The sequence below is a fragment of the Furipterus horrens genome, unplaced genomic scaffold (assembly GCF_987537825.1).
Source record: "Furipterus horrens unplaced genomic scaffold, mFurHor1.1.pri manual_scaffold_11, whole genome shotgun sequence".
Classification (NCBI taxonomy): domain Eukaryota; kingdom Metazoa; phylum Chordata; class Mammalia; order Chiroptera; family Furipteridae; genus Furipterus; species Furipterus horrens.
In genome coordinates, this window is record NW_028327181.1 from 61,385,099 (window position 1) to 61,412,960 (window position 27,862).

Sequence of the window (27,862 nt, forward strand, 5' to 3'; positions counted from 1 at the left end):
TGGGAAATCAAGGCTCAGGGTGGACATGGGACCCCTGGAAGATCCCCGGCACTCAGCCTCAAGTGTGGGATTTGGGAAGGTGTTATAGAAGACTCAGCTGGCTTTCTCCCAGGCCAGCCTCAGGGGACTAGGTTTCCTCAGAGTCACCGGAGGCAAAGCTTTCTGCCGTCTCCCCACTTCACCCCTGAAGGGAGGCCTGAAGATAGTGTACCTAATGGTTTTGAGTGTTTCCCATGGAGTTCACGTCTTTGCCCCACAAAAGGGAATATTTCGTGTCCTGGGCAAGGCGGGGGTGGGCATACACCTGAGTGTCCCTTTGCCCTCTCTAAGGAGACTAGAGCCTTTTTTCACCTGACCATTCCCCCACCCTTTCTTCCCTTCTTAGTAGAAAAACATTTACCCAGCTCCAGCTCAGGGCACCAAAGAGTGAGAGAAAAGGCTGGGTGTGGGGGCATCCATCTGGTTCCTCTCACATCTGCCCTCTAGCCCCCAAACCTGTATGACAGGTCCCTTGACTAGGCCAACCTCCACCCACCACACCGGCTTCTTCTTGAGATGAAACCTGTGTGTGTGGGTGGGGGTAGGGTGTTGGCACATGAAAGAGGAGCTGTCTGAAATGAAACTGCGCTGGGAGGGTACAGAGAAGGGCCCCTCTGCCCCTTCCCCACCCCCTTTCTCTGCACACTGCTTTCTGGAGCTTTTTCTTCTTACACACACACACCACCATCCACTGCACTTGATCTCAGGCAGCTGGATGCCAAAGGCAGCTGGACCCTGGGGTTGGGCCTGCGGTGGGCACAGGGGGCATAGACAGTGTAGGGGGCAGTCCTGGAGGAAGAAGCCACTGTTGATGTGGCTGAGGGGTGTCCTCTCCTCATTTGACCAATGGTGCTTCACTGCCTTCTTATCCCCACACCTTCCTTTGACTTCTCTCTCCTCTCATCTCTCTTTGAAGTTAGATTTCCCAGCTACTCCTCTGCTTCCAAAACATTTCAGCCACCAGCTGGCCCCTCTCCTTCAGCCTTCCTGAGGCCAGTTCTTGTTCCTTCCCTCCTGTCTTGGACACTTGGAGTTTCAGGCTATTCCCAGGCCAAGGGCCACACTCCTGGGCCAGCTGGTTTCCTTGGCTCAGCTGCGGCACTCAGTCTCCTGCCTTGACCGGCCCTGCTTGTCCGCAGGTGTTCTTCCGGGCAGGCACATTGGCGCGGCTGGAGGAGCAACGGGATGAACAAACCAGCAGGAACTTAACCCTGTTCCAGGCAGCCTGCAGGGGCTACCTGGCCCGCCAGCAATTCAAGAAGAAAAAGGTGCTAGTCCAGGGACATCCTTGTCCCACTCCCCAGCCTAGCCGGGCAGGGCTGAGTTCCTGGATTGGGCCTGGGACTCGAGAGAACCTGTAGGGGCGGGAAGCTGGTCTCAGGGCTGTGAGTTATTATCTGGGGGAGAAGAGATTGGGACCTCCTGGGGCCACCGTGCCCTGGGCCTGGCTGGGGAATGGGCAGCCCCCTGGTACCAGTGAGAGTGCAGTGTGTCTAGGTCTGAGGGGTAGGGTGGGCGGGGGCTCAGGACCCGGACAAAGGTGGGCTGCAGCTCATAGGCTGCTCCATGAAGATTAAGGAGCTGTGTCAGCGACTCCTTTTCTTATTAGCAAGTCCATAAAACAGCCAGCACCACCGCCTCTTGTGTTTCAGCAAGATTAGGTTTTATAGCATACCCAGGCCAGGGTGCTGGAAATAATAAGGCAGCAAATAAAGCAGCTGAAATTATTCCTAATGATGGTGGTGCGGTTAGTGCCCAGGGCAGTGCTCCCAGGGCCAGTCTGTCCGTCACCCACTCTCAGAGGGATGGAGGGAGGCTGGGGGCAAAGGGCAGCATGGGGAGTGTTTGACTTCAGGTCAGGTGGCCAGAGGAGCAGCCCAGTGGGAAGGACCCTGGCTGGGCCTGGTACTGAGAGCCCCACTGTGTGCCTCCCCCACCCCCACCCAGATCCAGGACCTGGCCATTCGCTGTGTGCAGAAGAACATCAAGAAGAACAAAGGGGTGAAGGACTGGCCCTGGTGGAAGCTCTTTACCACTGTGCGACCCCTCATTGAGGTGCAGCTATCCGAGGAGCAGATCCGGAACAAAGACGTATGTGGCAGCCCTAGGAGGGCCAGGTCACTGGGAGGAAAAAGACTAGTTCATCCACTTGGGCAAGAGTCTTACCAGCTTTTCTTGGGCTCCCAAGTACTTCTTTGTTTAGCCCAGAGAGCTGGTGTCCTTGGACTATGCTTATCAAACAGAAGGCATCTCCCCGGGGTGCTGGCTGAGCCCCTGGGGAGCCTCGTAGGATAAAATCTCAGGCATCCTCAGCATATGGAGAAGGATCTAGGGATAGGAGCCCCTGGAAGGCAGTGGCTTCCTATTTCCTTGTGTCCTAGCCCAAGCGTTACCAGCTTTTTTTAGTCCAGGAGTGCAGATCCTGAGCCCCAACCTCTCGCAGAACCTCTGGCTCACTTTGCCCTCCTGACTGCACCCTAGGAGGAGATCCAGCAGCTGCGGAGCAAGCTTGAGAAGGTGGAGAAGGAGCGGAATGAGCTGCGGCTCAACAGTGACAGGCTGGAGACCCGGGTGAGTGACTCCCAGCACCAGACAGACTGGCCCATCTCCATGGGGAGGCTGGGCCTAGGAGCCCCCCCCCGACCCCCCCCCACAGTGTTCCTGCTGAGTGAGGCAGGCATTTCAACTGGTGGCATCTCCCTCCCCCCACCCCAGATCTCAGAGCTGACATCGGAGCTGACAGATGAACGTAACACGGGCGAGTCCGCCTCCCAGCTGCTGGACGCAGAGACTGCAGAGAGGCTCCGAGCTGAGAAAGAGATGAAGGAGCTGCAGGTGAGGGCAACGCCAGGGTAAAGACAGCCATGTTAGTGGCTGCCACACTCTAGTGCCCATCTGCTCCCCCCAAGGACAGGTGGCATCTTCGCCACTAGCCCAGCACCCCTGTCTGCCCTGGGTAAGCATGTGACCATGCATGGTCTGTGTGGTTCAGGGGTGTGGGGGGTACTGACTGAGGGGGTGGAATGGCACACCTCCTAAGCCCCTCTCCTGCAGACCCAGCATGATGCACTGAAGAAGCAAATGGAGGTGATGGAAATGGAGGTGATGGAGGCCCGTCTCATCCGGGCAGCTGAGATCAACGGGGAAGTGGATGATGATGATGCTGGTGGGTCTGAGTCTGGAGGAGCTCAGTAGTGGCCTGAGTGGCAAGGTCTGGTGCCCACCCCTGGGTAACCACACCCTTTGTTCAGGCCTGTCTCCTTTGTAAAGTCTATTATACAGCTATAGTGAAATAAATGAAAAGTAGAGATGTCAAATGCAGGGGATTATCATGGAGGACTGTAACAACCTTGTTAATGACAGTGTTGGAGGGCCATGGTCTAGCAGTTCCTGGGAAGAAGACAGCATGCAGCCACCTTACCCTCTCTAGTCTTTTTCCCAGCTATTGGCTCCTTCCACCTTGGGAGGAAGCCATCATTCCAGAGACCTTTCTGAGTCCCTCTGGCTGACTCCATCTGCTGCCCCTCCCTGCCCCGTCCTTCTTCCCCTCTGCCCTTTCTTGGGAACTCTCAGTTTAGACCTCCCTGCCTGCCCCCAACCCCTCAGGCGGTGAGTGGCGCCTGAAGTATGAGCGAGCTGTGCGAGAGGTGGACTTCACCAAGAAGCGGCTCCAGCAGGAGTTCGAGGACAAGCTGGAGGTGGAGCAGCAGAACAAGAGGCAGCTGGAGAGGCGGGTGAGTCTCCTGGGAGCAGTGGAGGCCCTTCCCCGGGAGGAACAGGGAGGGGCTTAGTGCTACATATAGGCCTAGTGAACAGCCAGAGGCAGGCAGGCCCTGGGAGCGATAGGAGAGGACTGGAATGTTAGCCTCTCCCTGCTGGGGACAGCCAAGGCCAAACTATTGTTAGGGTGCCTTAGTTTTCTGAACGTCCCCGACTTCATCCCTCATGTCTGGGTTTCCCCCTCACTTATCTATCTCCTTCTCCTCACCTTCTCCACCAATGCTTCCGGGCCTCTCAATGGCTGATGACCCTGCACCCCATCTGACCCCTAGCTTGGGGACCTGCAAGCAGATAGTGATGAGAGCCAGCGGGCTCTGCAGCAGCTCAAGAAGAAGTGCCAGCGACTGACGGCTGAGCTGCAGGACACCAAACTGCACCTGGAGGGCCAGCAGGTCCGCAACCATGAGCTGGAGAAGAAGCAGAGGAGGTGGGTGGGCCCCGGACCCTGGGCACAGAGGACCTCCTAGAGCAGCCCCAGACAGGGCTCCCTGCCTCCCCCTCCAGGGAGGAAAGAAGAGAGGATCCGAATTTGGCCAGAGGCCTTGCCTGCATGGTCCTCGTCCTCGAATGTGAACGGGTCTTACTCCTGACCTCTGACGAGCATGCAGATGACATCCCCACTGCAGGCCTGCTCAGGCCTCTGCTCTGAGGTGTGCCCTGCCTCGAGGTTCCTGTTCCCCTGCCTGGGCCCAGGAAGGATGCATGCCAGCCAGGCCCCATGCAGGAGCCACTTCACCGCAGCCCTGCCCCTCGTGCCCACCCGGCTCCCCAGCTCTCCCCTGCCTCAGCTGCACAAACACACTCTTCTGACTAATGTCATTAAACCACCGTGCCACTTCCATCTCATTATGGTAATGACAGAAAGGAGGGGGCAGCCCTCACAGGAGAAAATCCAATCTAAATTAATTTCCCTGGCTGGGGGTGGGAATGGGGCGCCTTTATTAGCAACACTGAAGAGCCCACACACCCTGGAACAGCAGGGTACCCCAGGGAGTGGGAGCAGCACCCAGCTCTCCCGTGCAGGGGAGGGGTCCTCAGCAGAGGCACTGGTTGCCTTTGCGAAGGGGCAGCCTCACATCCATGACCCTGGAGGTGAGAACTGCAGAGTCTGTCCTTCCGGTGACCCCAGATTACCTCAGCCTCCTGGGCTGGGCTGGTGCTTCCGGAGAGGAAGGGGAAATGAGGTCTTAAGTTTCTTCCTCCCAGCACCATGACTCTCTGCTTCCCTAGTTCTTATCTTTACCCCCACCCTCCCTTTCACCTGGAGGCGGGCACCCTTAGCAGAAACCCCCTTCTGAGCACCCCAGTGAGGGTGCCAGCGCAGCCTAGTTACCATCTAGCTGCACTCCCCACTGGGCCGCTTATTAGGTTTCAGCTGCCCGGAGTTTTCTTACCTTTTTTTTTCTGGTATGGGATTGGGGTAGGGGGAAGATGTTCAGTTTCCTTCAGGAACCTGATTAGCTATTCAGGGAAGGTCTTAAGAGGAATTTCAGCAATTTGCTCCTTATTTAAAGTCACTGGGCAGGAAACGGAAGACTGGGAAGTGGAGGAGTGAAGAAACAGGCCCCCAGCTGTGGACTGTGCACTTGCCGGTTGAAGCACAGGGCCAGTGGGCACAGTGGGGCTACTGGCTCCCAGCCCGGCATGGGTGTCCCGGTGGTGACATGGATACTGCTGGGGCAGGGGGGCCTGGCCAAAGGCTCATGTTGGGGGGGGTGGGGGCAGGAGCCACATTGAATTGTGGAAAGTAAGTTAGACGAGGCAGGATGTCCATTTCTACCCTCTCTGCCCTCCCCCCGGGCCCTCATTCTTGAAATGAAGTGAAAAAGGTTGAGACTCAACCCCTGAGCAGAGTATTTTCATCTCCTCCCTGGAAGCAGTCTGTGGGTCCTCTTAGGCCCCCCTGTTGAAGGGCTTCCTGGACCTGCTCGATGAAATGCACCCCCAAACCCAGACTAGGTTTGCTGTGCAGCACCTTGATGACTTGATCTGTAACCCCTGGATATCACCTCACCCCAGCCATTGTTCAGGCTGCCTAAGTGCCCCCTCTGTGTGTATCGCATCTGTATCTGTGGCATTGTTTCCCTGCAGCCTCTGGGTGCTAGAGACCCAGATCCTTCCCTTGTCTGATGGAGTCATGCTGGCCATGCTCCTTCACAGGTTTGACAGCGAGCTCTCGCAGGCACACGAGGAGGCCCAGCGGGAGAAGCTGCAGCGGGAGAAGCTGCAGCGAGAGAAGGACATGCTCCTCGCCGAGGCTTTCAGCCTGAAACAGCAACTGGAGGTGCGTGGGGCTGCCCACCATCCACACCCCGCCCCCTTCACAGGCCAGGGCCAGCCTCATCTTCTCTATTGTTCCAGGAAAAAGACATGGACATTGCAGGATTCACCCAGAAAGTCATCTCACTGGAGGCTGAGCTCCAGGACATTTCCTCGCAAGAGTCCAAGGACGAAGCCTCTCTAGCCAAGGTCAAGAAACAGCTCCGGGACCTAGAGGCCAAGGTCAAGGATCAGGAAGAGGAGCTAGATGAACAGGCGGGGACCATCCAGATGCTGGAACAGGTGCTGGAGGGCTTGGCTAAGGGAGGCACCACTTTCCCCACAGCTAACTTGGAGCACAGGCCAGAGGAGGGCAAGATCTCAAATTCGGTCCACCGTTTGTTCACTTGTTCCCTTATTCACAAAACGTTGACTTGAGCACCCGATCTGTGCCAGCCACAGTGTGAAGATAATGAAGCTTTTGGGGTGCTTTCCACAAGAACAAAGTTCGACTGAGCCCCAGTGGTAAGGCGCTCAGGATGCACAGCAGCCCAAGGCCGTGAGCCCACCCTGGCTGCCACTGAGCCACCGTGTCAGTTCAAGGGGCTACAGACTGGAAGCCAAATGCAAAAGCTACAGGCTTGTCCCCACCCTGCCCCAGCAGCCTTCTCTGGGCCTGTGCTAGATAGACACCTAGTAGGAAGTTCAGCTTCTCCAGGAAAGCCCAGTGCCACAGGATCAAGGTGGGAGCAGTGAACTGCTGGCAGAGATGCTCCCTGTGCCTGGGTCTGGAGAGAGCTGCCCACCCAAGTGCAGGGGCGGGGTCAGAGTGCTGCTGGGAGGGGAATCCAGGCTCTACTCCCACCCACCTCCAGGCCAAGCTGCGGCTCGAGATGGAGATGGAGCGGATGAGACAGACCCATTCCAAGGAGATGGAAAGTCGGGATGAGGAGGTCGAGGAGGCCCGGCAGTCATGTCAGAAGAAGGTAAGGCAATGGGCACTTACCTGTCCAGTATAAACACCGGTTCCCCCACCAGTGCTTTAAAGTAAGGGGTTGTTCCCCTGCCTTGATCACGCTGTCTTTCATTGCCATTCTGGACCATGAATCTCCATTCCTGGCATTAGCTGGGATGTGTGCTTTCTGGCCTTTGAGGGACTAATGCTCTCTGCTTTCTGTGCCAGTCGGCAGCCCACCCTGTGCAGTCAGCTAGCCTGGGTCAGTGGGGTCTGCCCCCTCTGGAGCGAGGGCTTGGGGCCACTGTGCATGTCCTGCCATCTCTCCACTCCCTCCCAGGCTGCTTGGAAACCTAGGAACTTCAAATTCAGGGTCTGACCTCTCTTGGGGTCATTCATACTCAGCCCTGCCCCAGTTTTCCCAGGGTGGGGAGATCCAAAAGGACAGGGGACTGGCTGGCTCCAGACACTAAAGGGACTGATGGGACTCTGTCCCCATGGTTCTCCAGTTAAAACAAATGGAAGTGCAGCTTGAGGAAGAATATGAGGACAAGCAGAAGGTGCTGCGAGAGAAGCGGGAACTGGAGAGCAAGCTCAGCACACTCAGTGACCAGGTGAGAGGGAACTGCCGGTCGGGGCCTGGCCAGCTGCCTGCCCATCCGGACTTAAGGGTGGGACTCTTGGGTGTAGAAAACTGGGAACGTGGAAGGGGTGCCGGGCTCTGTAGAGCACACTGTCATCACTTGTAGAATTGGGTGATAACCATGCATTGTACACCAAGGCTTTTCTCATTGGCTGGTGTGATCCTGGCACTTCCACTGTCACTGCTCATTAGGGGGACTCTGAGAATGAGAGCAAAGGTGTGGTATGGGCTTGAGGGATAGAAGAGGGGGCCCTGTGGTGGAGCCCAGAGCCCCAACCTCTGGTGTCCACCCAGGTGAACCAGCGGGACTTTGAGTCAGAGAAGCGGCTCCGGAAAGACCTGAAGCGCACCAAGGCCCTGCTGGCAGATGCCCAGATCATGCTGGACCACCTGAAGAACAACGCACCCAGCAAGAGGGAGATCGCCCAGCTGAAGAACCAGGTATCTGTAGAGAGGATGAGTTCAGCTCCCGGGGCAACTGAGCTTATTTTTTCAGTTTCCTTTCTCTCCCTCTTGTTCCCTCTCAGTGGTTCTTGAGGTGACAGGGAAGCAGGGAGAAGCCACGTGTAGCCACCAAAGCCCCAGGGTACTACGGGTGGGTCCTGGGGTGCTGTGAGTGGGTAAGGAGGAGAAGGAGTGCACCTGGACTCCCTCTCCCCTGGGAACACCCTGCATAGCCCTCCTGCCCCCAAGAAATGTCTGACGTCTCTCCCTGGGGTGGGGGTGACTCTGTGTCCAGCTAGAGGAGTCAGAGTTCACCTGTGCAGCAGCCGTAAAAGCACGCAAAGCCATGGAAGTGGAGATCGAAGACCTGCACCTACAGATTGATGACATCGCCAAAGCCAAGACAGCGGTGAGGCCCCAGGGGTGCAGGGCCAGCTAAGGGAAAATAGAGCTGTGACAGCAGCTGCCTTTCCCAGCCAGGTCCCTTCACACCAGAGTTTCCTGCAGGGACAGCAGGCCTCCCTCTTCTGTCTCTCCCACTAACAGCAGAGGCCCAGGAGGGGGCGAGGTGGAAGAGGGGGCCAGCAAGGGCTCATCTCCCTGTTTAACCACCTGCCCTTAGGAGCTTGGCCACAGGCCCCAAAACCGTAAATAAAAGCAGCTAATGGAGCAGAGGGATGTAAGCAGGTGCCCAGAGATTAGAAAAAGCACTGATAAGGGGGGTGGGACGGCTCTTTCCCTCCCCTTCCCCTGGCCAGCCCACTGACAAGCCCAAGCGGCAGCTAATTAGCACTCTTATTTAATGCCTGCCTTTTAATTCCCCACCTCTCCCACGGCCCATCTGTAGCTGGCTGAGAATTCATTACTGGGATGTGGCCACGGGTACTGGTACCGGTACTGCCTTGGGCAGGGGAGGAGGCTGGGCTTGGCTCGGGGCTCCACGACCCCGTAGCTAGCCACCCGGCTACTCTTGCCTATCTCCCAGACTTGATTTATCCCCCTGACATTTGTGCTCCTCAGCAGTTTTCAGGTGAGTAATTCAAATTCCTTAATTGTGTTAAAAAAGGCTGTTATAAAATTACCATTTTATTTAAATCCAAGTTAATAAATTTCTTGGCAGAGGCTTCCCCAGCTCCCCACAGCCCGGTAACAAGATGGATGGGGCAGAGAAGGAGCCAACGCAGTCATTTTGGTTTGGAATTACAGGCTAATAGATTCATTCATTTCCTGAAGCTGCTGTTCGTTGTCTCTTCCCTGCCCCCCGGGAGTGGACTGGCTGTGGCAGCTGGACAGCCATCCTGGAGCAGGCAGTCCCAGGGGAAACCAGACCCCAGGCCAAAAGAGCTTCACAGATTTGAGAGGTCCTTCCTGGGGCCTGAAGGGGGCAGAGGGCATGAAGGTTAGGGCCTAGGTGGCTAGTGCCAGGATGATGAGTCACTTGTTCTAGGCAGACCTTTTCTGCCTTTTCATTAGCGTCCAGAGAGCTGCTAGAAAGCAGCTGTCATTTAGCGCAGGGTCTGCCTGTGCTGCAGAGACATCCCTTTCTTTCCCTCAGCTCCTTGGCCCACAGCAGGACAGACAGCTCCCTGATGGTCCTGGTCCTAGAACCCACTCCAGCAGGTGGACCTGGCCTCGTACCTTCCCCCCAATTGGAGGTTGCACAGGGAAGGTTAGGACTCACGCCCAGCCTGAGACCCTCTGCTCTGTCTTTGTTTCTCTCCAGCTGGAGGAGCAGCTGAGCCGCCTTCAGCGTGAGAAGAACGAGATCCAGAACCGGCTGGAGGAGGATCAGGAGGACATGAATGAGTTGATGAAGAAGCACAAGGCAGCCGTGGCTCAGGTACCCTGCCTAGGAGTGCCCGCCACACCCTGTGCCACAGACCCTGCCCTCTTGTGCTCCTCAGAGATCCCCAGCACAGACACTTCTTTGGAGAGGTTGCAGTGCCTGCTGTCCCTGGCACTCAGGGTAGAGTGCAGTGGGGTATATTTGAGGTTTATGGGGGATCCTGCCTCAGCGCTCACTCTTTCCCCAGGCCTCCCGGGACCTGGCTCAGATGAATGACCTCCAAGCCCAGCTAGAAGAAGCCAACAAGGAGAAGCAAGAGCTCCAGGAGAAGGTGGGAACCAGCGTCGCCCTTGGTAGAGAGAGGGTGCCAGGATCACCATGCACGGGGATGAAACCCCAAGCTTACAGGATAGCAAGCACTCCTCTCTGCCATCAGTAATCCACCGAGCGGCGTGAAGTGCAGAGAGCTGGGCTTGGAGCCATATCACCATAGCAGACATTTTGGCTTCACCTGCTTCATTTCACATTTCTATTCCCTCTCTGGCCCTTAGCTTTCTCCTTTCCCTCCAAAGGGCTAGATGCATGCCAGCATTGGGCCAGGTGGGGAATGCCTCTGGCTTTCGGCCCCAGTCTTCCACCTCCCCTGTGCATCCCTCCCTCCCTCCGCCTTCTGGTCACCATGGTGATCTTTCCAGCCCCAGATTCTGCCCTCTCCCTTCTGGGCTCAGTTCTTTCTTTTCCTCCTGCTTCCACCCCCAGCTACAAGCCCTCCAGAGCCAAGTGGAGTTCCTAGAGCAGTCCATGGTGGAGAAGTCCTTGGTGAGCAGGCAGGAAGCTAAGATCCGAGAGCTGGAGACACGCCTGGAGTTTGAAAGGACCCAAGTGAAGAGGCTAGAGGTGGGTGCACGCTTCTCCAGGTCCGCAGTGACCAGGGCAGCACTGCCCTAGCAGCTAGAGCCACACACAGTGAGCGGGGCTGGGCAGGCCCGTGGATGCGCCTCAGAGGCGTCTGCCAAGCTGCCAGGCCAGCTGACGAGGCGGTGCCTTCTCCCCTGCCCGCCTGGCCTGTTCTCTGGGCACCGCGGAGCCTGCCTGCTTTACATTCTGTCTTCGTGCTTACTTTCTGCCAAGGGACCCGAGCAGCTTAGCTTTTAGTCTTCATATTTTCCTCCAGCATGAGCTCCCCCCGCAGGTCCGCCTCACTCACGCTCTGGCAGGGTCATAAATATGCAGTGAATGGCACCACTCTATGAAGCTGAAGTCTGTTCTCTCATCTCACTGCTCTCTTTCTCTTCCTTCCCTTTTTTATTCCCTTTTTTCCTCACGTCTTCCCATCTTTCTCATCTCTGCTTTTTCACCTTCTCTCATCATTTTTCTCCATTTTTGCGCCATTCTTTCTTCTCTTTGTATTTTTCTTCTCCTTAATCTTATTCTCCTTTCTTACCCTGTTTCTGGTTCTTCCTTTCTCCCCCCAGCTGTCCCTCCTCTCCCTCTACTTTTCTTTCTCTTCCCTTCAACGCTTCTCCTTGTTCTGCTCACCTCTTTCCTTCTCTTGTTCTCTCTCCTTCCTCTCAACTGTAATCTGTACACTCCAAGCGCAGTCCTTTCTGTTCCGTGTCCTGGAGCCCACATGCTCCAGCTCCCTCACTTTCTGGCAGAGCAGATGGGAAGAGGCAGGCGGCATTCTCTCTCTGGGTGTCCACCCCTCACACGCTAATTTTTAAGTCCTCGTCCTTCTCGAGCTTGTAGACCTGTGTCTAAGCACCGACAGTTCTCCATGAGAACTGTGTTCACAGGTGCAGGTGCTAAGGAACATCCCAGCCACCTTCCATCAACCCCTCATCAGTGGAGCAGGCGCTAGAGTAGGGATGGGGCAGGTGACTGTGGAGCTGGCCATGCACATCCAGAGGTCATTGATACCCTTGACCTAGGAAGAGAATATGGCTGAACCTCCCAAGATGGGGTCATAGTCTTCAGGAGAGCTAGAGAGAATTCGAAGTTAATAATAGCTCATGTTCTACCTTGGTAATAGTGTGATCCCCATTTTACATACAGGAAGGGTTAAGTAGGTTGCCTAAGGTCACAGAGCTATCAAGGGGCAGAAGAGGCCATTGGGCTCGTGGATATAGGACCGGCCTGCTTTACTTGTCTCCTTTTCTCGTGGGCCCCAGTCCCTTTCCTCAGCTCTCTCTTTCATTTTCCCTTCTACTCAGACAGGCACTATTGTGGTTCAGATGCACAGACTATTAAACACAAACGGCCCTTAGAGATCATGTAGCCTAGTGCCGTTATTTCAGAGACAGAGATGGGGGTGGGGGACCCGCCTGAGACGTGGAGACCCCGCGGGCAGTCAGGGCAGAAGCCAAGTCCTTTCCTCACACTCTGCCCCCATGGCCAGGTCATTTCTTGCTCAGCATCCTGTGGCCCAGCAGGGAACAATGTGTTCAAGTTCCTGGGGGAAGAGAGATTCATCAGGCTTAGAGGGATGGCTTTGTGCTAGGAATTCGGGGACTGTGTAGTCGCCTCCTGATCTGGGAACTCTCAGTAAAGCCATTCACCTCTGAGCTCAGGATCTAGCTTTTGGAGCTCCTGGGTTCAGGGTGTCTACAGGAAGCCTGTGCTCACAGAGGCCCCACACGTGGTGTCAGTATGGACAGGCCCAGGCTGTAGCCAGACATCAGTAGTAACAATGATGATACCAGCACCTTTCATATTCCAGAGTGCCTTTACATACCTTACCTTATTCCATTCTTAAAAGACCCATGGGGACCCTGGCTGATGTGACTCAGTGGACTGAGCACTGACCTGCGAATCAAAGGGTCACTGGTTTGATTCCCAGTCAGGGCACATGACTGGGTTGCAGTCCAAATCCCCAGCTAGGGGCACATAAGAGGCAACCATACATTGATATTTCTCTCCCTCTCTTTCTCCCTCCTTTCCCCTCTCTCTAAAAATAAAAATAAAATCTTAAAAGACCCACAGGGGACTAGGTGTTATTCTCCCATTTTGCAGAAAGGCAAAGGAAGCTGCCTCAGAGGGCTTTAGTTTCTTGCCCACCCTCCAGAACGTGGTGGAGCCGGAGCTGGACCCCAGGCCTCCTGACTCCGGAGTTCCGCCACAACCCTCTCTCTGCCTGGCTTATGGGCCCCTCTTCCCGCCTCCCTGTCCAGAGCCTGGCCAGCCGGCTCAAGGAGAACATGGAGAAGCTGACTGAGGAGCGGGATCAGCGCACAGCAGCTGAGAACCGGGAGAAAGAACAGAACAAGAGGCTGCAGCGGCAGCTCCGGGACACCAAGGAGGAGATGGGCGAGCTGGCCAGGAAGGAGGCTGAGGCAAGCCGCAAGAAGCACGAACTGGTAATGCCCCCCCTCCACCCCACCCCTGGGGCCCCAAGCTGGCAGCCCTCTGAGTAGCTGCTAAGCACATGCCTTACCCCTGGGCTGGTGGGGGGTAGGCCACAAAGGAACCATGATTTAGAGAATTGGAGGACAGCGGACCAGTCAAGAGGACAGTCTAGGAAGCCCTGAGGGCAGGCCCGGGGCCAAGGGTGGTCCTGGAGTCTTCATCAGGCAAGACCAGGCCCCACAGCCCAGCAACATTGGGGTGGGGGTGGGGTGCTCTGTGGGCTTGCACCCACCTAGCTCCTGCATGGCTGGGAGAGAGCCTGGAAGTTAGCTTTCTCTGGGGCTGCTGGATGGGAGGCTAGACCTCCTGTGAACTGGACCACCCCCTCTCCCTTCTAGGAAATGGATCTGGAGAGTCTGGAGGCTGCTAACCAGAGCCTGCAGGCCGATCTAAAACTGGCATTCAAACGCATAGGGGACCTGCAGGCCGCCATTGAGGATGAGATGGAGAGCGATGAGAATGAGGACCTCATCAACAGGTGAGAGGGGCCTCTAGGGCAGCTTCAGACGCAGGGAGACCTTCTTGACTGAACTCTGCACCAGGCTGCCAGGTAGAGCAGCTGCAACCTCTGTCTCCCTGTCACCGAGCCACCAACCTCCCTCCCCTTGTTGTCAGACCCCAGCATGGACCTGCCCTGCAGCAGCTGGGGGCAGGACAGGTGCTGCCTGGGTGATTCGCCTGCCCTCTTCCTCCCTGCCCTCCTCCCCAGGCCTGCCCTGGACCTGGCTCTCCTGCTCTGCCTGTTCAAGATGAGTTATTCCCCCGTTTAGCTGCATTTCTGATGGTGCCTGCCCTACTCTGGGGAGAGCAGAGATTTAAGAGCCAAGGTGCCTTGTCACCATGCCAGAGATTTTCTCTCATGAAACCCACCCAAGGAATAGTTTAGGGGAGAGAGAAGGAGATTTGTAGTCTCAGGCTGAGGAGGAGATCATGAGGCAGGGAGACTGGCAGGCAGGGACAGGGGGTGGTCACCCTGGAGAAGCTCCCAAAGCTGCCCTCAGCAGACCCCCCCAGAGCTGCCCTCTGTCCTGCATGAGGGCCCAGGCCCCACCCCACAGGCAAGTCCCAGGGAGCTTGCTCCTTTGGATCAGGGGAAAGGTGCCAGGGGCAGCCCAGACCTCTCTCTGGGGACAACACTCACTCATCCTGCCATCTGCTCTCAGTCAGCCAGGGCTGTCTCTGACTGAGGAAAGAGGGGTCCTCAGCTGAGGCGTCCACCTTGGTTGGCCCATTGATTTTTCTGTCTTCTTCTGGCCCCCTGCCCACCATTTTCTTTCTGTTTCCAGTTTGCAGGACATGGTGACAAAGTATCAGAAAAGAAAAAATAAACCGTGAGGACTGGAGCGCATGCGCTCTCTGCCTCTCCTTGCGTGGTGTCTAACCGCCCTAACACTGGCCTCCCACTGGCCTGCTGCATGGCGCATGGGGACACAGCCCCTCGCATCTCCTCTGCGCTAGGCTCTCGTGCTAACACCGCTGACTCTGTCCTGCGGGAGGGCAGGGCAACAGGGTGCATGCCCCCGGGAGGCTCAGGCTGGCGGGCAGGATAGGGGCCCATGAGGAAGGGAAGCGCAGCCTCAGTCGGTAGTGCCCACAGTCTGCTTCCAGAGGTCCAGCCCTCTCCTCCCACAGAAACCAAGAGTAGCCGCCTCTCCAGCCTATTGCTCTGGGGAAACGTCTGTTTGGGATGCATTTGTCCGCATCCTTGGGCTCCTTTGGAGCCTGCGCTGCCTGAAAGAAGCCAGTATGTTTCGGTTTGAAAGGCCTGCCACCTTCTTTTGGCAGACAAGGGTAGGAGGTGAGGGGCATCTAGCAATCACTTGTTTGGAGAAAGCATTCAGGCAGCTAATCACGGGTTGCTCTGCTGTGGCTGGGAAAGGGAACACAGCCAGACGTGTTTACTCCCTGCGGGCACCTTGGGCAGAGAGAGAAGGCCCCGGAGCCTTGTGCCGGTGCTGTCTGTCAGGTGGCAGGAAGCCCAGTAAATCCACCCCTCTCATCCTTTCCTTCTTTCTGGGTGGTAGCTGGACAGCAGATGCAGATGTGCAGGCCCTCGGGCGGACCCAGGGTGATCCTCCGTCAAGTTTGATAGGGCTGTTTGGGGGAGATTGTTTTTTTAGCGTGTCGTTGGGTTTCCTCCCCCTCCCCCACTCTCTCTTGCCTGGCAGGCCTCCTGGCCTGGCCAGGATGGGCTGGCGGCAGCGCAAAGGACTTTGTGAGAGCTAATGATAAATGTAATAGTGTGTAACAGTGATAGAGGGCCGCTGGAGCCCGGTTGTCACACACAATTAATATCCCCCGCCGTTCTGTCTCCGTTTGTTTGTTCCCTCGCGATGCAGCTCCCAGTTAACTAATAGCACATGAGCCTGGACATAAATTGTATTTGACACGAGGTTTAATTCCAACCATTTAAAATTTCAGCTGCCCCTGAGCCTACCTGCCCCTGGAGTTTGTTTACGGGTTTGATTATTTAAGGAAAAGAACCCAAACATCATCTATATGCTTGAAACTAAAAGGAAGGCAAGAGCAGGCAAGCCAGCTTCTCAACCTATTCATTGCTCTGTATATATGGAGGAAAATTCATATTCCGGGCCCATGACTGTCTATCCCCAGTGTATTCTGGCCCCACCATCCTTGGGCTGTAGCAGCTTCAAGGACTGATAAAATGCACATATAGAATCATATTCTAAATCATTGCCAGGCACAACACATGAGTGTGTACACACACACACACTAGCATGCACTCACGCAGGCGCACAAAGGCATGCAGTCCAAACTGGGTTCCCACAGATGACAAAGAGGTGATGTGGCTCTTTCCTCAGCAGCTCTGGGCCTCAGCTCCAAGTTATTGAGCTAGCGTGCTAAGGCGGGCAGAAAAATAATGTTTCGATTTACTTAGAGATACAGTTGTTATTGCCATAACCTTAATGAAAGCAGTAAACAGCTTGGTATTAAGGGAGATTTATACAGAAACGCTTTTAACACGTAGACATAGATTTTGCCTTTCTAAAGGCAATCAATATGGTTATGAACAGCGGTGATAAATTACAGGCTTTGGAGCTAGAGGAGGAGGTTTTTTGCGTGAATGTATAAATCAGGTGGTATTGGCATTCCATGGGGCCCTTGCACCATAGTAAATCTACTGGGCTCGGATGGGCACAGGGCTTGCATTAGCGGTTTTGAGGCTGTCTGCTAAACTCCTACTTACCCGGGGCATCAGCGAGCTTCGTCTTTGTTATAATTCTGTATTTGAAGGAAACCCATAAAATATGCCTTTTATTCCCCTCATCATGCTTCATGCTCTCTTTCACACTCCCCAGAACAGTCTGGTGGTTGTGTGTGTGTGTGTGTGTGTGTGTGTGTGTGTGTGTACACACAGGCCTATGTGGCTATTTATTCAAGAACATAATTCAGGAACAGGGTTGCTCCCGTTGACACAGATGAAAGGAAATTTATATCAAGGAGAAATCCTAGCATATCTGTAGCTGGGGAATGTGGTGAGCAGACATTTTGCAGAATTCTAGAAGCATTCTCACTCAGAGGCTGTCTCCAAGCCCTCGCTGCTTTGTGAGGGGATCACCATGACGCTAGCCTCTGATTTGACTCTTGGGGCTTTCCTGAAACTGGAGAGGGTTCAAGCCAGCTTGGCCAAAAGAAGCACTGGAGGTTGTCTGAAGGATGGAAGAAGAGACTTAGGAGAGTCAAAAGTCCCTTGTTTGGGACTTTCTGGGCCTGACTTGATCTCCAGGGTGCAATTCAAATCCTAAAGTTATTGCCAGCTCCTTGGAAAATGCCAATGTCCCCTCTTTTTTCTTTGTGTTTCTCAAGAGCCAGGGTAGTCGCCAGATGGGTCTGGGATCTGGCCTCTAGTGCCCAGGCTGGCACTGCCATCAGCTAAGGAGAGCTCCAGGTTCAAGCTAACTTAGTGTCATAATGAATCCCTTCTCTGTTTCTGCCCCACGGCCAGCAGCCCTGCTCTTGCAATGAAGGCATGGAAAATTACAGCCTACAGCCCCATTTGGGGGCATGCGCAGAGGAGAAACAGCAGGACAGGCCTCAGGGAGTCGCTAAAGGGTCCAGGACTCCTTTTTTAACCAAGAGCCATCTAGGTCTAATTGATGAATGAATGGTCTCCTTATCATTCTCTTCCGGCTTGTTTGCTGAATGGCAGCCTCTCATGCAAAGTGCAATGGGAGGTGCCCCCACCCCGTGCTCCTCAGGGTGTTCTTGGTGGCTGTCACACAGTGTGGCTTGCTGAGTGGGGACAGGGTTCTTCTGAACGGTGTACTCTAGCTAACCTCTCTGTTCTCCCTGACTCACTGATTGATGCGCATGCCACCCTGCATCCCTCCCCCACCCAAAACACACCTGCTGCCACTTCAGCGCTCCCAACTGGGCAGCAGGTGTCTTGTCTCCCCCAGCCTTGCCTACCTTCTGCTCCTCATCCCATAGCGAGGGGGACTCAGATGTGGACTCGGAGCTGGAGGACCGGGTCGACGGGGTCAAGTCGTGGTTGTCGAAAAACAAGGGGCCTTCCAAGGCAGCTTCCGATGATGGCAGCTTGAAGAGTTCCAGGTAAGCATGTGGCCTTGAGCTGGGAGGAGAAGCCACCTCAGGCCCGAGGCATGGATGAGCAGTATGCCTTTACCCCGAAAGAGGACAGGCCTCACGCCACCTGCATCTCTTGCATGGCATCAGTGTGAGGGACCCTGAGTGCGCCCAGCATGGGGAATGAGCACACGAGGCTCAGTTTCTTCTCGGTCAAGGTCTGCGGTGTCCTTATTATTCTCAGGCAGTACTTGCCTACCAGGCTCAGGGCTTTGGTTTGGTGAAGGTTTAACTTCATCCCTACTTATTCCTTCCACAAATGTTGATTGAACTACCTGATGTTTGGGCTCTTGGAGAGCTTAACAGGAATAGCTGCAGAAAAGGCACTGGTTCTGACTCCCCTGTCACAGCTACAGACACATTGCCATCTTTCTCTGCCTATTCTCTCCTTCCCCTAATCTTTTCATTGTCTTCCCCCATGCTTCCTGCTCACACCCATGGTGGGGGCTGGGAGGGCTTGCTCCCCTGTTTTCTGGCTCATTTACAGTCTATTGATCAAACAGCTACCTCTGGAATCCAGAGCTCCACCTTCCCCATCCCTCACCTAGCAGCCAGTATAGCAGCAGGGAGAGCGACCCTCTGCTCCCACCCTTCCTGTGTCCACTTCCCTGCTGCTGTCCCCCTCACCCTTCTCCCCAGCTCAGAGCCATCTCATCCCAGCCTAAGCCCTTCCCCACCCCCTCCCAGAGTCAGCATGTGGGCTGGGTAGAAAAAGTAATCCCTCTTCTTCTGCAACTCCCCCAAGGCCCCTTCCCAAGTCCAGCCCCTCACCACAAGCACCCAATGGCCCCCTCTAATTGGTTTAATTTATTCAGCTGAACAACATTGTGTTATTGCAGATAATACTGCCTTCCCCGCCCCACTGCCGTTCACCGCGGCATGGCACAAGGCTCCAGGTAGTTGACAATGAAATAAATTGAACTAAACGTTTTAGAGGGGGAAAAGTGATGAAATAGAACAATAGTCTAATTTACATGACATTCTCCATGAAGCTATTTTCACTGACGCAAATTATTTTGCTTCATTTCCTCCGACGCGCGAGGCTCTCACCGCCACTTTGCCAGGGCTGCTGCCGATTTCTCCTCCTCCTCCTTTCTCCTCCCTCCCCGTGTCTTTATTCTCTAGGTTTAGTGCCAGGTCCGTCCTTTCTCTCATTCTCTCTCTGCTTCCCCCTAATCCACTATTGGTTCTTTCTTCCCTGGTCTCACCTGCTCCCTCAGAACGGCCCTCAGCACCCTCGGGAAGGAGGGCAAGGAGGGCAAGGGGGTGGAGGAGAGGCCGGCCTCCGCCCTGAGCTCCCTGAGCTATCGGAAGAGGCTCACCCTGAAGGACTCCATTGGGGGCACTGGGGATGCGGATTCACTCTTCAGTACCCTGAGCGAGCGGGCCACCTCCCCCGAGAGGGCCCCCCGGAAGGCCCGCCGGAGCCCCAGGGAGGACCCAGGCCAGGGCAGGAAGTCCAAGGAGCCAGATGAACGCAGCTCTGTCTTCTCGGAGGCTGGGAGCCGTGCTGGCCGTGGCCTGGAGAAGCGATGGGGCTCAGACTTTGACCGGGCCTCGGCCGTCTCTGCACCTGTCAGCCGGGCCTCCTCAGCCACACGTGGCTCACGTGAAGACGGGGCCCGTTCCTCCATGAGCTTCTCGCTGTCAGGCTCACCCAGTTCCCGCCGCAGCACCTCGCGGCTTGACAGCCTGTCGACCTTCAGCGCTTCCTTGAGCCGGGCCTCAGGCCTCGGCCGGGAAAGCCCCGACTCCCGCCTGTCACTGGGCCAGAGCTGCCTGGATGAGTGGGATGATGGAGCTAGTATGGCCTTGAGTGAGGCCCACTCCCAGTACAGCCACCCATCGCTGGCCCGCAGTCTGTCGGTGCCACCCCAGCCACGCATCTCGGCCTCTGCCACGGATGAGCCTCTCGGCTCCAGCATCCGCCCTGTCAGCCGTCACTCCTACCTGGACCCAGACCTGGAGGCTGCCATCAACGAGGTATTGAGCTACAAACCCGTCCCGTTCCAGCGGAGCAGGCTGGAGCCTGAATCCGAGGAGGATGACCGGAAGAGCATCCAGAGTGCCCGGAGCGCCCAACTGGACCCTCCAGAACAGGCCGCCAGCATCCGGCGCTCAGCCTCTGCCGCTGATGTCTCTCGGTCCCGGTCCCGCAGTAGCCGGAAGAGCCGCAGCAAGAGAAGGAGCAGCTCCAGCTCCAGTTCCAGCTCCAGCTCAGAAGATTCCTCAGAGCACAAGCGACGGAAGAAGGGGCGCTCTCGAAAGGGCAAGAAGAAATCCAAGTCGAGAAGAAAGAGAACAGAGACAGAGTCTGAATCCTCCTCATCAACATCCAGTGGCTCTACTGTCTCAGGCCACAGCCGCTCCAGCGTGAAGAAGGGCCCAGCGGTGGAAAATCAGGAGGCCGGGCAGGCGCGCCGGCCATCTCGGAAGGAGGAGAAGAAGCATAAGAAGGAGGTGGACAGCCTGATGATGCGGTACCTGTACCGGCCTGAGAGCGACTAGTGCAGTAGGTGGCACCTGGCGTGGAGTGCAGCATGGCGTGTGCCATTCAGTGTGAACTAACATGCTCCTGCCCCACCTGCCACCACCTAGGCCTTTCTGCATTCCTCTTGGGCAGGCCTGGCCTCAGAGAGCCTCCTGTCTGCCTTGGAGAGCAGAGCCAGCTAAGCTGGTTAGTCACGCAGAGCCCTGAGTCCAGTCAACTGAACTCACTGACAATGTCAATCAAGTCCTATCCCGGGCCAGGCACCCTCCTACTTACTTGCCACACTTCACTCACTTAATTCCCACATTAACCCCATAACAAAGGTTTGATTGGCACCATTTTGTAGAAGAGGAAGCTGAGGCTCAGAGAAGTTAAGTCACACAGCCAGAAAGATATTGCCAGAATCTGAATGGAGGCTATTCTTTAGGTCCTTAACCACCCCTCAGTGCAGCCCAAGGCAGAGTACAGGGGCAAAATGTTTACTGCATGTGCCTGGCAGCACCCATATGGGAGCTCTTGTCCGTGGCCCCAACAGGCTGGGCCCAAGAAAGGGCCGTGGCAGAACCCCTGGTATGGGCTGGTGTGTCTCAGTGGCCACCAGCTATCATGGAGTCTTTTGCTCAGCTGTCCCCTCCCCTGCAATGCCACCTTCCTGGCATGGATCTCAAGCCTAAGACTGCCAGGTTCATGGGGTTCCCACCCTTGCGGTACTGCACCCTACAGCAGACCTGGAGGTGCCCAATGCTCTCCTCACCCCGCCCACCTGAAGCACACACTCGGAGGTCACCTGATTTCTGCTCATCTTGTAAGTGTTAATGAACAGAAATTAGCAGCTGCTGAGTGACAGCCCCTTCCTGGCTTTTCTGCCTCCCCTTGTCTTAGCTCCCTGTGGGGGTTGGATCTAGCAGTTAGGCCCTTCCTGCCCACACCCCCACCTGGGAAGAAAGGCAGAGGCTGACTCATTAGAATCCCATTGTTACCAGTTTCCCTGGTGGGTGGTGACATTTGGATCACCCTGGTTATGGGAAGCTGTTTCCAGCATGGTACCCTCCCAGGGCAAGCTTGCTGCTTCCCAGGAGGTGTGGCCCCAGAGCACAGCCCCAGGGGCACAGGCCTTCCTTTCCTAGATGCATGAACTAACACACACCTGTTGCATGCTTGTGGGCTTGTGCAGTGGAGCAGCTGACCAGTACACTGACTTTGTCCCTTTTATGCTGAAGGGATCAGTTATGTTTCAGAAAATGGAGCCAGTGGAAGTGAATGGTACCCAAAGCTGTTTGGAGATGGGTGATGGGATGAGATTAGGCGGGGGTGGGATGGGGAAGATGGGACTTGAATGCAGATCTGGCCCTGAGCTGCTCTGAAATCAAGCCCTTGGTCTCAGCACTGCTCTGTCGCTTCCCCCGTGTGGCAGGTGGTTGCAGGTGCTCTGGGAAGAGCAGGAAGCATCTCAGTTGCACTAGGGAGCCACATTAGCCCCACAGTGAGGAAGGACAGGAATAGTGATATGTGTCTACCACCTCAGCCTTCCCCTCAGCAGCCCTGCTGAGCGCCCTGCTGCCCCAGCACCAGAAGTCAGCTGATAGACCGCGGTGGGGGAGGGAAGGAGAGCAGAGAGGGCAGGCCCTTCTGAGCACTGCACCCCTACCTGAAGAGGGAGCTGTGGAGCTAGCCAGGCCATTCCACACTGACCAACAGCTGGTGGATCTCAGGCTCCAGGACCCTCAGCCCATCCTCACCGTGGGCTTCACAACCAACATGAACAAAAACACATAAAGCTGTCTCTTCCCCCCCCCCACCAGCACAGTTCCTCTTGTCCACCAGGAAAGCAGGAGCAGTCCTGAAACCCTACACCCCACCACCTCCGAGGAGGATTGTGTTCACTGTGGGGAGAGTTGGCACCAAGCCAGGAGCTAGCTGGCCAATACAGAGCCAGCGAGACAAGGGCAGGGGAGGGAGGACCTACTTGGATTCAGCATGGACTGGCTTTGGATGGATAAACTGCCAAGAATGGGGGCGGGGGCCGAGCGGTGGCTCAGCTTCCCATCTGGTGACGGGGACCAACGAGAATTCAGAACACGAACGCATCCGTAGCTAAGGCAAGGGGAGGGGGCTGCCACCCTGGGCTCGCCCAGCAGGAATTAGCTTATGTACCAAATTGTTTGTGACAGCGTTGAGCAGGAGACAGTAGCTTGTGGGGAGAAAAGCTTTTTAAACAATTTGGTTAAAATGTTCAAATTGCCTGCCCTGACTCTTGCCCCGGGGAGGGGACTAGCTGCCTGCTGTTGGCTCTCTGACACTTGTGGCAGTGCAAGCCATAGACTGGCTAAAGAGCACCCAAAGTAGAAGCAAAGTTGATCTTGTGGCTCCACTGAGCAAGGAAGAGCGGCATGGAGTTTGCTCCCTCCCTGCTGCCTCTGTCACTGCCCAGCAATCCGATAGAGCAGTGTTGAAACCTGGCTGTCATTTATCCAGGGTTCTGCCTGGCCAGCACAGCAGTGTGAGAGCGGGGGCTGCAGCCCTGCTCTGAGAAGGGGGGAGAGAATGAAAAGGTGTACACCAGGCTCTCCAGCAGCACCCAGTCTGCATCTGAGAGTCAGCCCTGGTATCTGCCTCACCACCCCCTGCCCATAAAATAACCCCACTGTCTTTCCACAAAACCGGTCCTTCCTTTGCCTAACAGCAGACCTTAGCATTGCATGCCCAGAAATTCTGTCTAAAAAATAAAAATAAAACCAGGCTCCCACTAATTTAGAATTTAAATAACCCCAATTTTTCCTATGTTGCCTAGTCACCACTGGGCTTCATAATTTTGTCCCTGAGACACCCCGGAGTCCTTAAGTGCCTTTGGCCCATCAAAGTAAGGCTCATTTATGTTCAGTCTAGTTTGTATAGTTTGTATTAAATATTTTGTGCTATTCTGGTTCCTTTAAAAATGGTAATTCATTCATGAGAAATATGATAACTATTAACCAGACTGCCCCATTCCTGAACCATTTTGCATAATTGAACATGTTTTTTATCAGGCCGTTCCTTCTCCCCAGGGGAGGGGGTGGGAGTGGGGAGAGAGAGAGAGAGACAGAGACAGACAGAAAGACAGAAACAAACAGACCTATCTTTACACACACCCCAGACCAGCGGGGAGAATTCAGGTTTAGTCTTGTTCTCTCCTCAGGTCACCCAGTCTAGCAGCAAGATGGAGTCATCAAAAGGCTTTGAAGTCTAAGAGTCCCAGGTTCTAATTTACATACTGGCTGTGTGACCTTGGGCAAGATGCTCCGTCTTTTTGAACCAGCTTCCTCATGACATTTCATAGGATTATTGTGAAAATAACAGCGTATCCAGAGTGCCTAGGAGAGGGTCTCACACACAGGAAGTACTCCACAACCAAATCCTTTCTTCACCACAAAATGTATTCTTTCATACAGAATTGTTTCTTTTTCTTTTGGTTTGTGGACAGAACTTTGAAATGACTAGTAAACAAGAGCTCTCCTGAGGTTCTCAGAATTGTAGGCAGAGAGACCACAGAATTGCTGTTAATCCCAGTGGAAGTTCTCTAGGACCTGGAAGCAGGGCTGTGTCCCTGGAATCACTGGGCAGTGACCCACTGATTACAGGGCACTGGTAGGAGTGAAGCCACCCTGGGCTGCATTTTCTCTGAGTGTTGAAGTTGTAGTGCACTTGAACTGGCAGAGGCAGTGTTGGGGAGAGGGGTGGAGTAGGGGAAAGCTTTGGGAAAGAGTAAAGAAGAGACTGGATCTGGAAGGCGAGGTTCCATCCTTGCTTGATGTCATGAGCCTGCTCCATCCATGGGTAATGCTGCTCCGCGTCGTAGGGGGGCGGGAGGGGGGGCGGGGGGTATAGCTGGAGGCTCCCAATGGCCTCATGAAAACTATGAGGTTGGGTTATGGTACCAAGAAAGGATATGCCACTCTGAAACAGAGGTCTTGCCAGCTTCTACATCTCCATTCCTCGTGGTATGTAGATGATGCCGTAGTCAGGGGCAGAAATTCTCACAGACCTTAGGAAAACCTGATTGGGAGAAAGAGTTCAGATCCGGGAGTATTCAGTGGGGAAGGGCCCTCCTTCTTGGAATCATTGTAGGAACAACTTTACCTTAGACAAGGTGTCATATAATCACCATACCTTCTATCTCCCCGTGAATGTGGTGGTCCATGAACTGCCTGCGTCAGAATCTCCTGGAAAGGGAGTTGAAAATGCAGAATTCCTGAGTTCCACCCAAGAGTTAGTGAATCAAAATTTCTCAGAGGAAGGACCCAGGAATCTGCAGCTGATTCTTAGGCAAATTTAAGTCTGAGACCCGCTGCTCTACAGCATGGCTTTCCTCAGAGTTTTCCAAGTTTTCAGAGTCAAGACGATGTGCTCCTTTTTCTTACTACTCTGAATATCTTCTGGGGAAGCCAGAGAAGGTCTTTGCTTCTCAATTTGTGGCTTTTAGGGGTTGCTGTGACCGGGCTTTGGGGGCCTCCCCAGGACTAAAGGCTTTGATGCTGAAGATTAGGAATGTCATTCCTCTGTGACCTCATTCCTCTCTCCTTGCAGCCCCACCAGCTACTGGAAGTCCCTTGCCCCTGACCGGTCAGATGAAGAGCACGACCCTGTTGACAGCACCTCCAGGCCCCGACACTCCCACAGCTCTCTGAGTGACAGCGACACAGAGGCCAAGCCAACAGAGGCCAAGCCAACGGAGACCAACGCATAGTCTCCCACCCCATGGGCCACTGCTGCCACAGCGCCTCTCCCAGGAAGCAGTGGGGCACAGGTCTCCCCACCTGACTGCTGATCTGCAGGAGAAACACCTGACTCTTGGGTCAGGGTGCTTTCCAGGCTGTGGGGTCTGATGTCCCCACATGCAAGAGGTGGGGGAAGAGGAGTTTCTGATAAGAGAACTCTTTGCTCCTTCTGCCTCCAAAATGCCACACTCTTGGCTTTGACCTTGGGCCACTATGGGCAGTGGCAGGTGGCTTAGCACTTCGTGGAGCCAGCAAGTTGACCTCCATCTCAGCCCTCTGCTCAGGGACAGTGGACAGATTGCCTTCTGGGCCATTCTACGTTGCTGGGTCCATGGGGGAGGATTTAGGGGCTGGAACAGCAATTCCTTCCCCCCGGCTTGAGGTGAGGGCTTTCTCTTCTCAGTGCCTGCTGTCTTTTTACTTTTTAATTTAAATACCCAACCTCTCTATCACAGCTGCATCCCTGAGAGTGGGAGGGGGCTGCGGTGGCAGCTGGGGCCCCAGAATGACTAGGAGAATTTCATCTCTATGTTCACTCTTCAGAGAGCAGCCCTTTCTCTGTGCAGCTGGAGAGAAGGGTAAGCAGAGCTGGGTGCAGGTGCTTCTGGTCTGGGTTGAGCAAGCCTACACAGACGGGTGCATATGCCCCATCCAGAACATCCAGCCCCTACCCTCTTCAGCTCATCAGTGTGTTAAGTGCAATGACCTATTTAAAAGTAAACCCGTTCCACCTACACCAATTTGGGGTTTATCCAAGGAATGCCTTTCTCCCGCTCTGTCCAAGATTCCTCCACCATAAGCTCAACTTGAGAGGGAAGGCCTTGAGTTGAGGACTTGTGATCAGAAAAACTGAACATGGAAGTTTGGTCAGTACTAAAATGTATCAGACACTTATCCTCACCCAGCATTCTGAGCCTGATTCATTTTCTTCCAATCACCATGTGTCTCCCACACACACACCACCTATCCCAGACATGGCAACATGTGGCCTGACAGCCCCAGCCCCAACCCTAAAGGTCATCCCTCCAACACTACCAGCCTTGGGGGCCCAAGGGCAGTGCCTGGTGCTGCTTCCCATCTGCTGTTCCCACTCCTCTCCTGCAATTGGTTTGTACTCATTGGGCTGTGCTCTCTCTTTTCTGATTACCTGATGTATGGAAATAAATGTCCTTTTCCTCCTGGCTCTGCCAGTTTTCCTGCCTGTTCCTTCAGGCTGAGGTAAAGTCCACGGTGGCCAGAAGGGAGCAGACTCAGGATTCTGGTTGGGGCCTGAGAGAAGCATCCTGGTCTGCTCCCACATCAGACCAGAGCCACTCAGAGAGCGTTGACAGGTCATTGGCGGCAGGCGGAGGCAGTGGGATGAGAGGGTGGGTCAAAGAAGATACGAGCCCCACCTTTACATTTAAGAGCCTATGGATTGTAATTCAGGTTGGCACAGCTACCAGGCCTCATCCTCCCCTGGCGTCTACGTGGAAATATTGAGGTCCCTCTGTTAAGTCTTACCAATTACAGAGATCCTACCTGCTCTTTTCATTGTTGTTAAGGAATGCAAGCCCTTTGTATTAGAATTTTTTTAAGTTTAATTTTAGTCACTCCAAAGATGACTTTTTGACCAAAACTTGACAGAACTCTCTGGCCCCCAGCCCCTCTGACCACAGGGCAATCAGAACAGGCTAGGAGTGCTGGCTTCTCAGCCCTGCGCAGTCTCTGCCTTCCTGCCCAGTCCACACTTCGTCCCCTCACTGCAGCCAAGAAGCATTTCATGCAGAAGGACTAGAAACAAATGACTCGCTCCCTCTCCTGCTCTATTTTCTGTAATGTGACCACTTACAATCCTTCCTCCTTTTACACCTTCTTTAGTAATGTGATCAGTTCTAATCCCTGTGTGCATGGCGTGTTTACAGCTGGTCGACCAGGTCCCCCTGGTTTGGGCAGGAAAGAATATCAGACAGCTCTCTCTAAAGCTGAGGCTCTCACTACCCAGAAAGGGTCAAGAAAGGGGAGGAGGGAGAAAAGTCACCCCCAAAATGAGTGTGAGAGAAGTGTAAAATGGATCCATCTGAAACTGGAGACTGCCTCTCCACTTTCCCCCAAGGTTGAATAGAGATGGTAGTAAAAGTGAAGTTACTTTTTTTTTTTATTACTGGTTCCTCATGTTCAGTTCTGTCACTCACATCTTTTACTACTGTTTTCAAATACCTTGGTGTGTTTTCTGTTTTCAGGAACTAGTATGACAAAGTCCCACACAGACTCAGGCCTCTGGTTAAATCTCCAATAGCCTGGCCTGGGGCAGGGGCCTTTGTTCAAGTCAGAAAACTTATTTATTTATTCATCTGCTGAACAGTCAATTTTTTGTAAGATTTTATTTTATTTTTTAGAGAGCAGGAAGGGAGAGGGAAAGGGAGAGAAACATGGATTAGTTGCCTCTCATGCACACCCCAACTGGAGACTTGGCCCCCAACCCAGGCATGTGCCCTGACTAGGAATTGAACTGGTGACCTTTGAGTTCTCAGGCTGGTGCTCAATCCACTGAGCCACAACAGCCAGGGTAACAAATGAGTTCTATCTGCCTGCTATATGGTTTAGGCACTCTTCTAAGTGCTGGAGATGGATGACTCCTTTCTTTCATAAACTGGATATTTTAGTGGAGAAGTTAGACACAGAATATATGTTGCACCTACTAATATGTGCAAGCTTT

The 27,862-nt window shown here is 54.5% G+C and overlaps 1 protein-coding gene across 1 annotated transcript in view; it reads left to right on the forward strand.

Moving 5' to 3' along the window:
* MYO18A (myosin XVIIIA) overlaps positions 1-25,040 on the forward strand; it is a 92,870-nt gene extending 67,830 nt beyond the window's left edge. Inside the window, exons 23-44 of the mRNA XM_090257655.1 lie at positions 1,179-1,307; positions 1,987-2,130; positions 2,521-2,610; positions 2,755-2,874; positions 3,094-3,205; positions 3,646-3,773; positions 4,092-4,246; positions 5,980-6,103; positions 6,181-6,381; positions 6,954-7,064; positions 7,543-7,647; positions 7,971-8,117; positions 8,416-8,529; positions 9,844-9,960; positions 10,154-10,237; positions 10,666-10,803; positions 13,077-13,262; positions 13,650-13,789; positions 14,598-14,642; positions 17,764-17,886; positions 19,140-20,431; positions 24,974-25,040. Of these exons, the coding sequence (XP_090113781.1) occupies positions 1,179-1,307; positions 1,987-2,130; positions 2,521-2,610; positions 2,755-2,874; positions 3,094-3,205; positions 3,646-3,773; positions 4,092-4,246; positions 5,980-6,103; positions 6,181-6,381; positions 6,954-7,064; positions 7,543-7,647; positions 7,971-8,117; positions 8,416-8,529; positions 9,844-9,960; positions 10,154-10,237; positions 10,666-10,803; positions 13,077-13,262; positions 13,650-13,789; positions 14,598-14,642; positions 17,764-17,886; positions 19,140-20,427 (3,801 nt within the window). The 3' untranslated portion in view covers positions 20,428-20,431; positions 24,974-25,040. The remainder of the gene's footprint in view (positions 1-1,178; positions 1,308-1,986; positions 2,131-2,520; positions 2,611-2,754; positions 2,875-3,093; positions 3,206-3,645; positions 3,774-4,091; positions 4,247-5,979; positions 6,104-6,180; positions 6,382-6,953; positions 7,065-7,542; positions 7,648-7,970; positions 8,118-8,415; positions 8,530-9,843; positions 9,961-10,153; positions 10,238-10,665; positions 10,804-13,076; positions 13,263-13,649; positions 13,790-14,597; positions 14,643-17,763; positions 17,887-19,139; positions 20,432-24,973) is intronic.
* Positions 25,041-27,862: the final 2,822 nt, after the last annotated feature.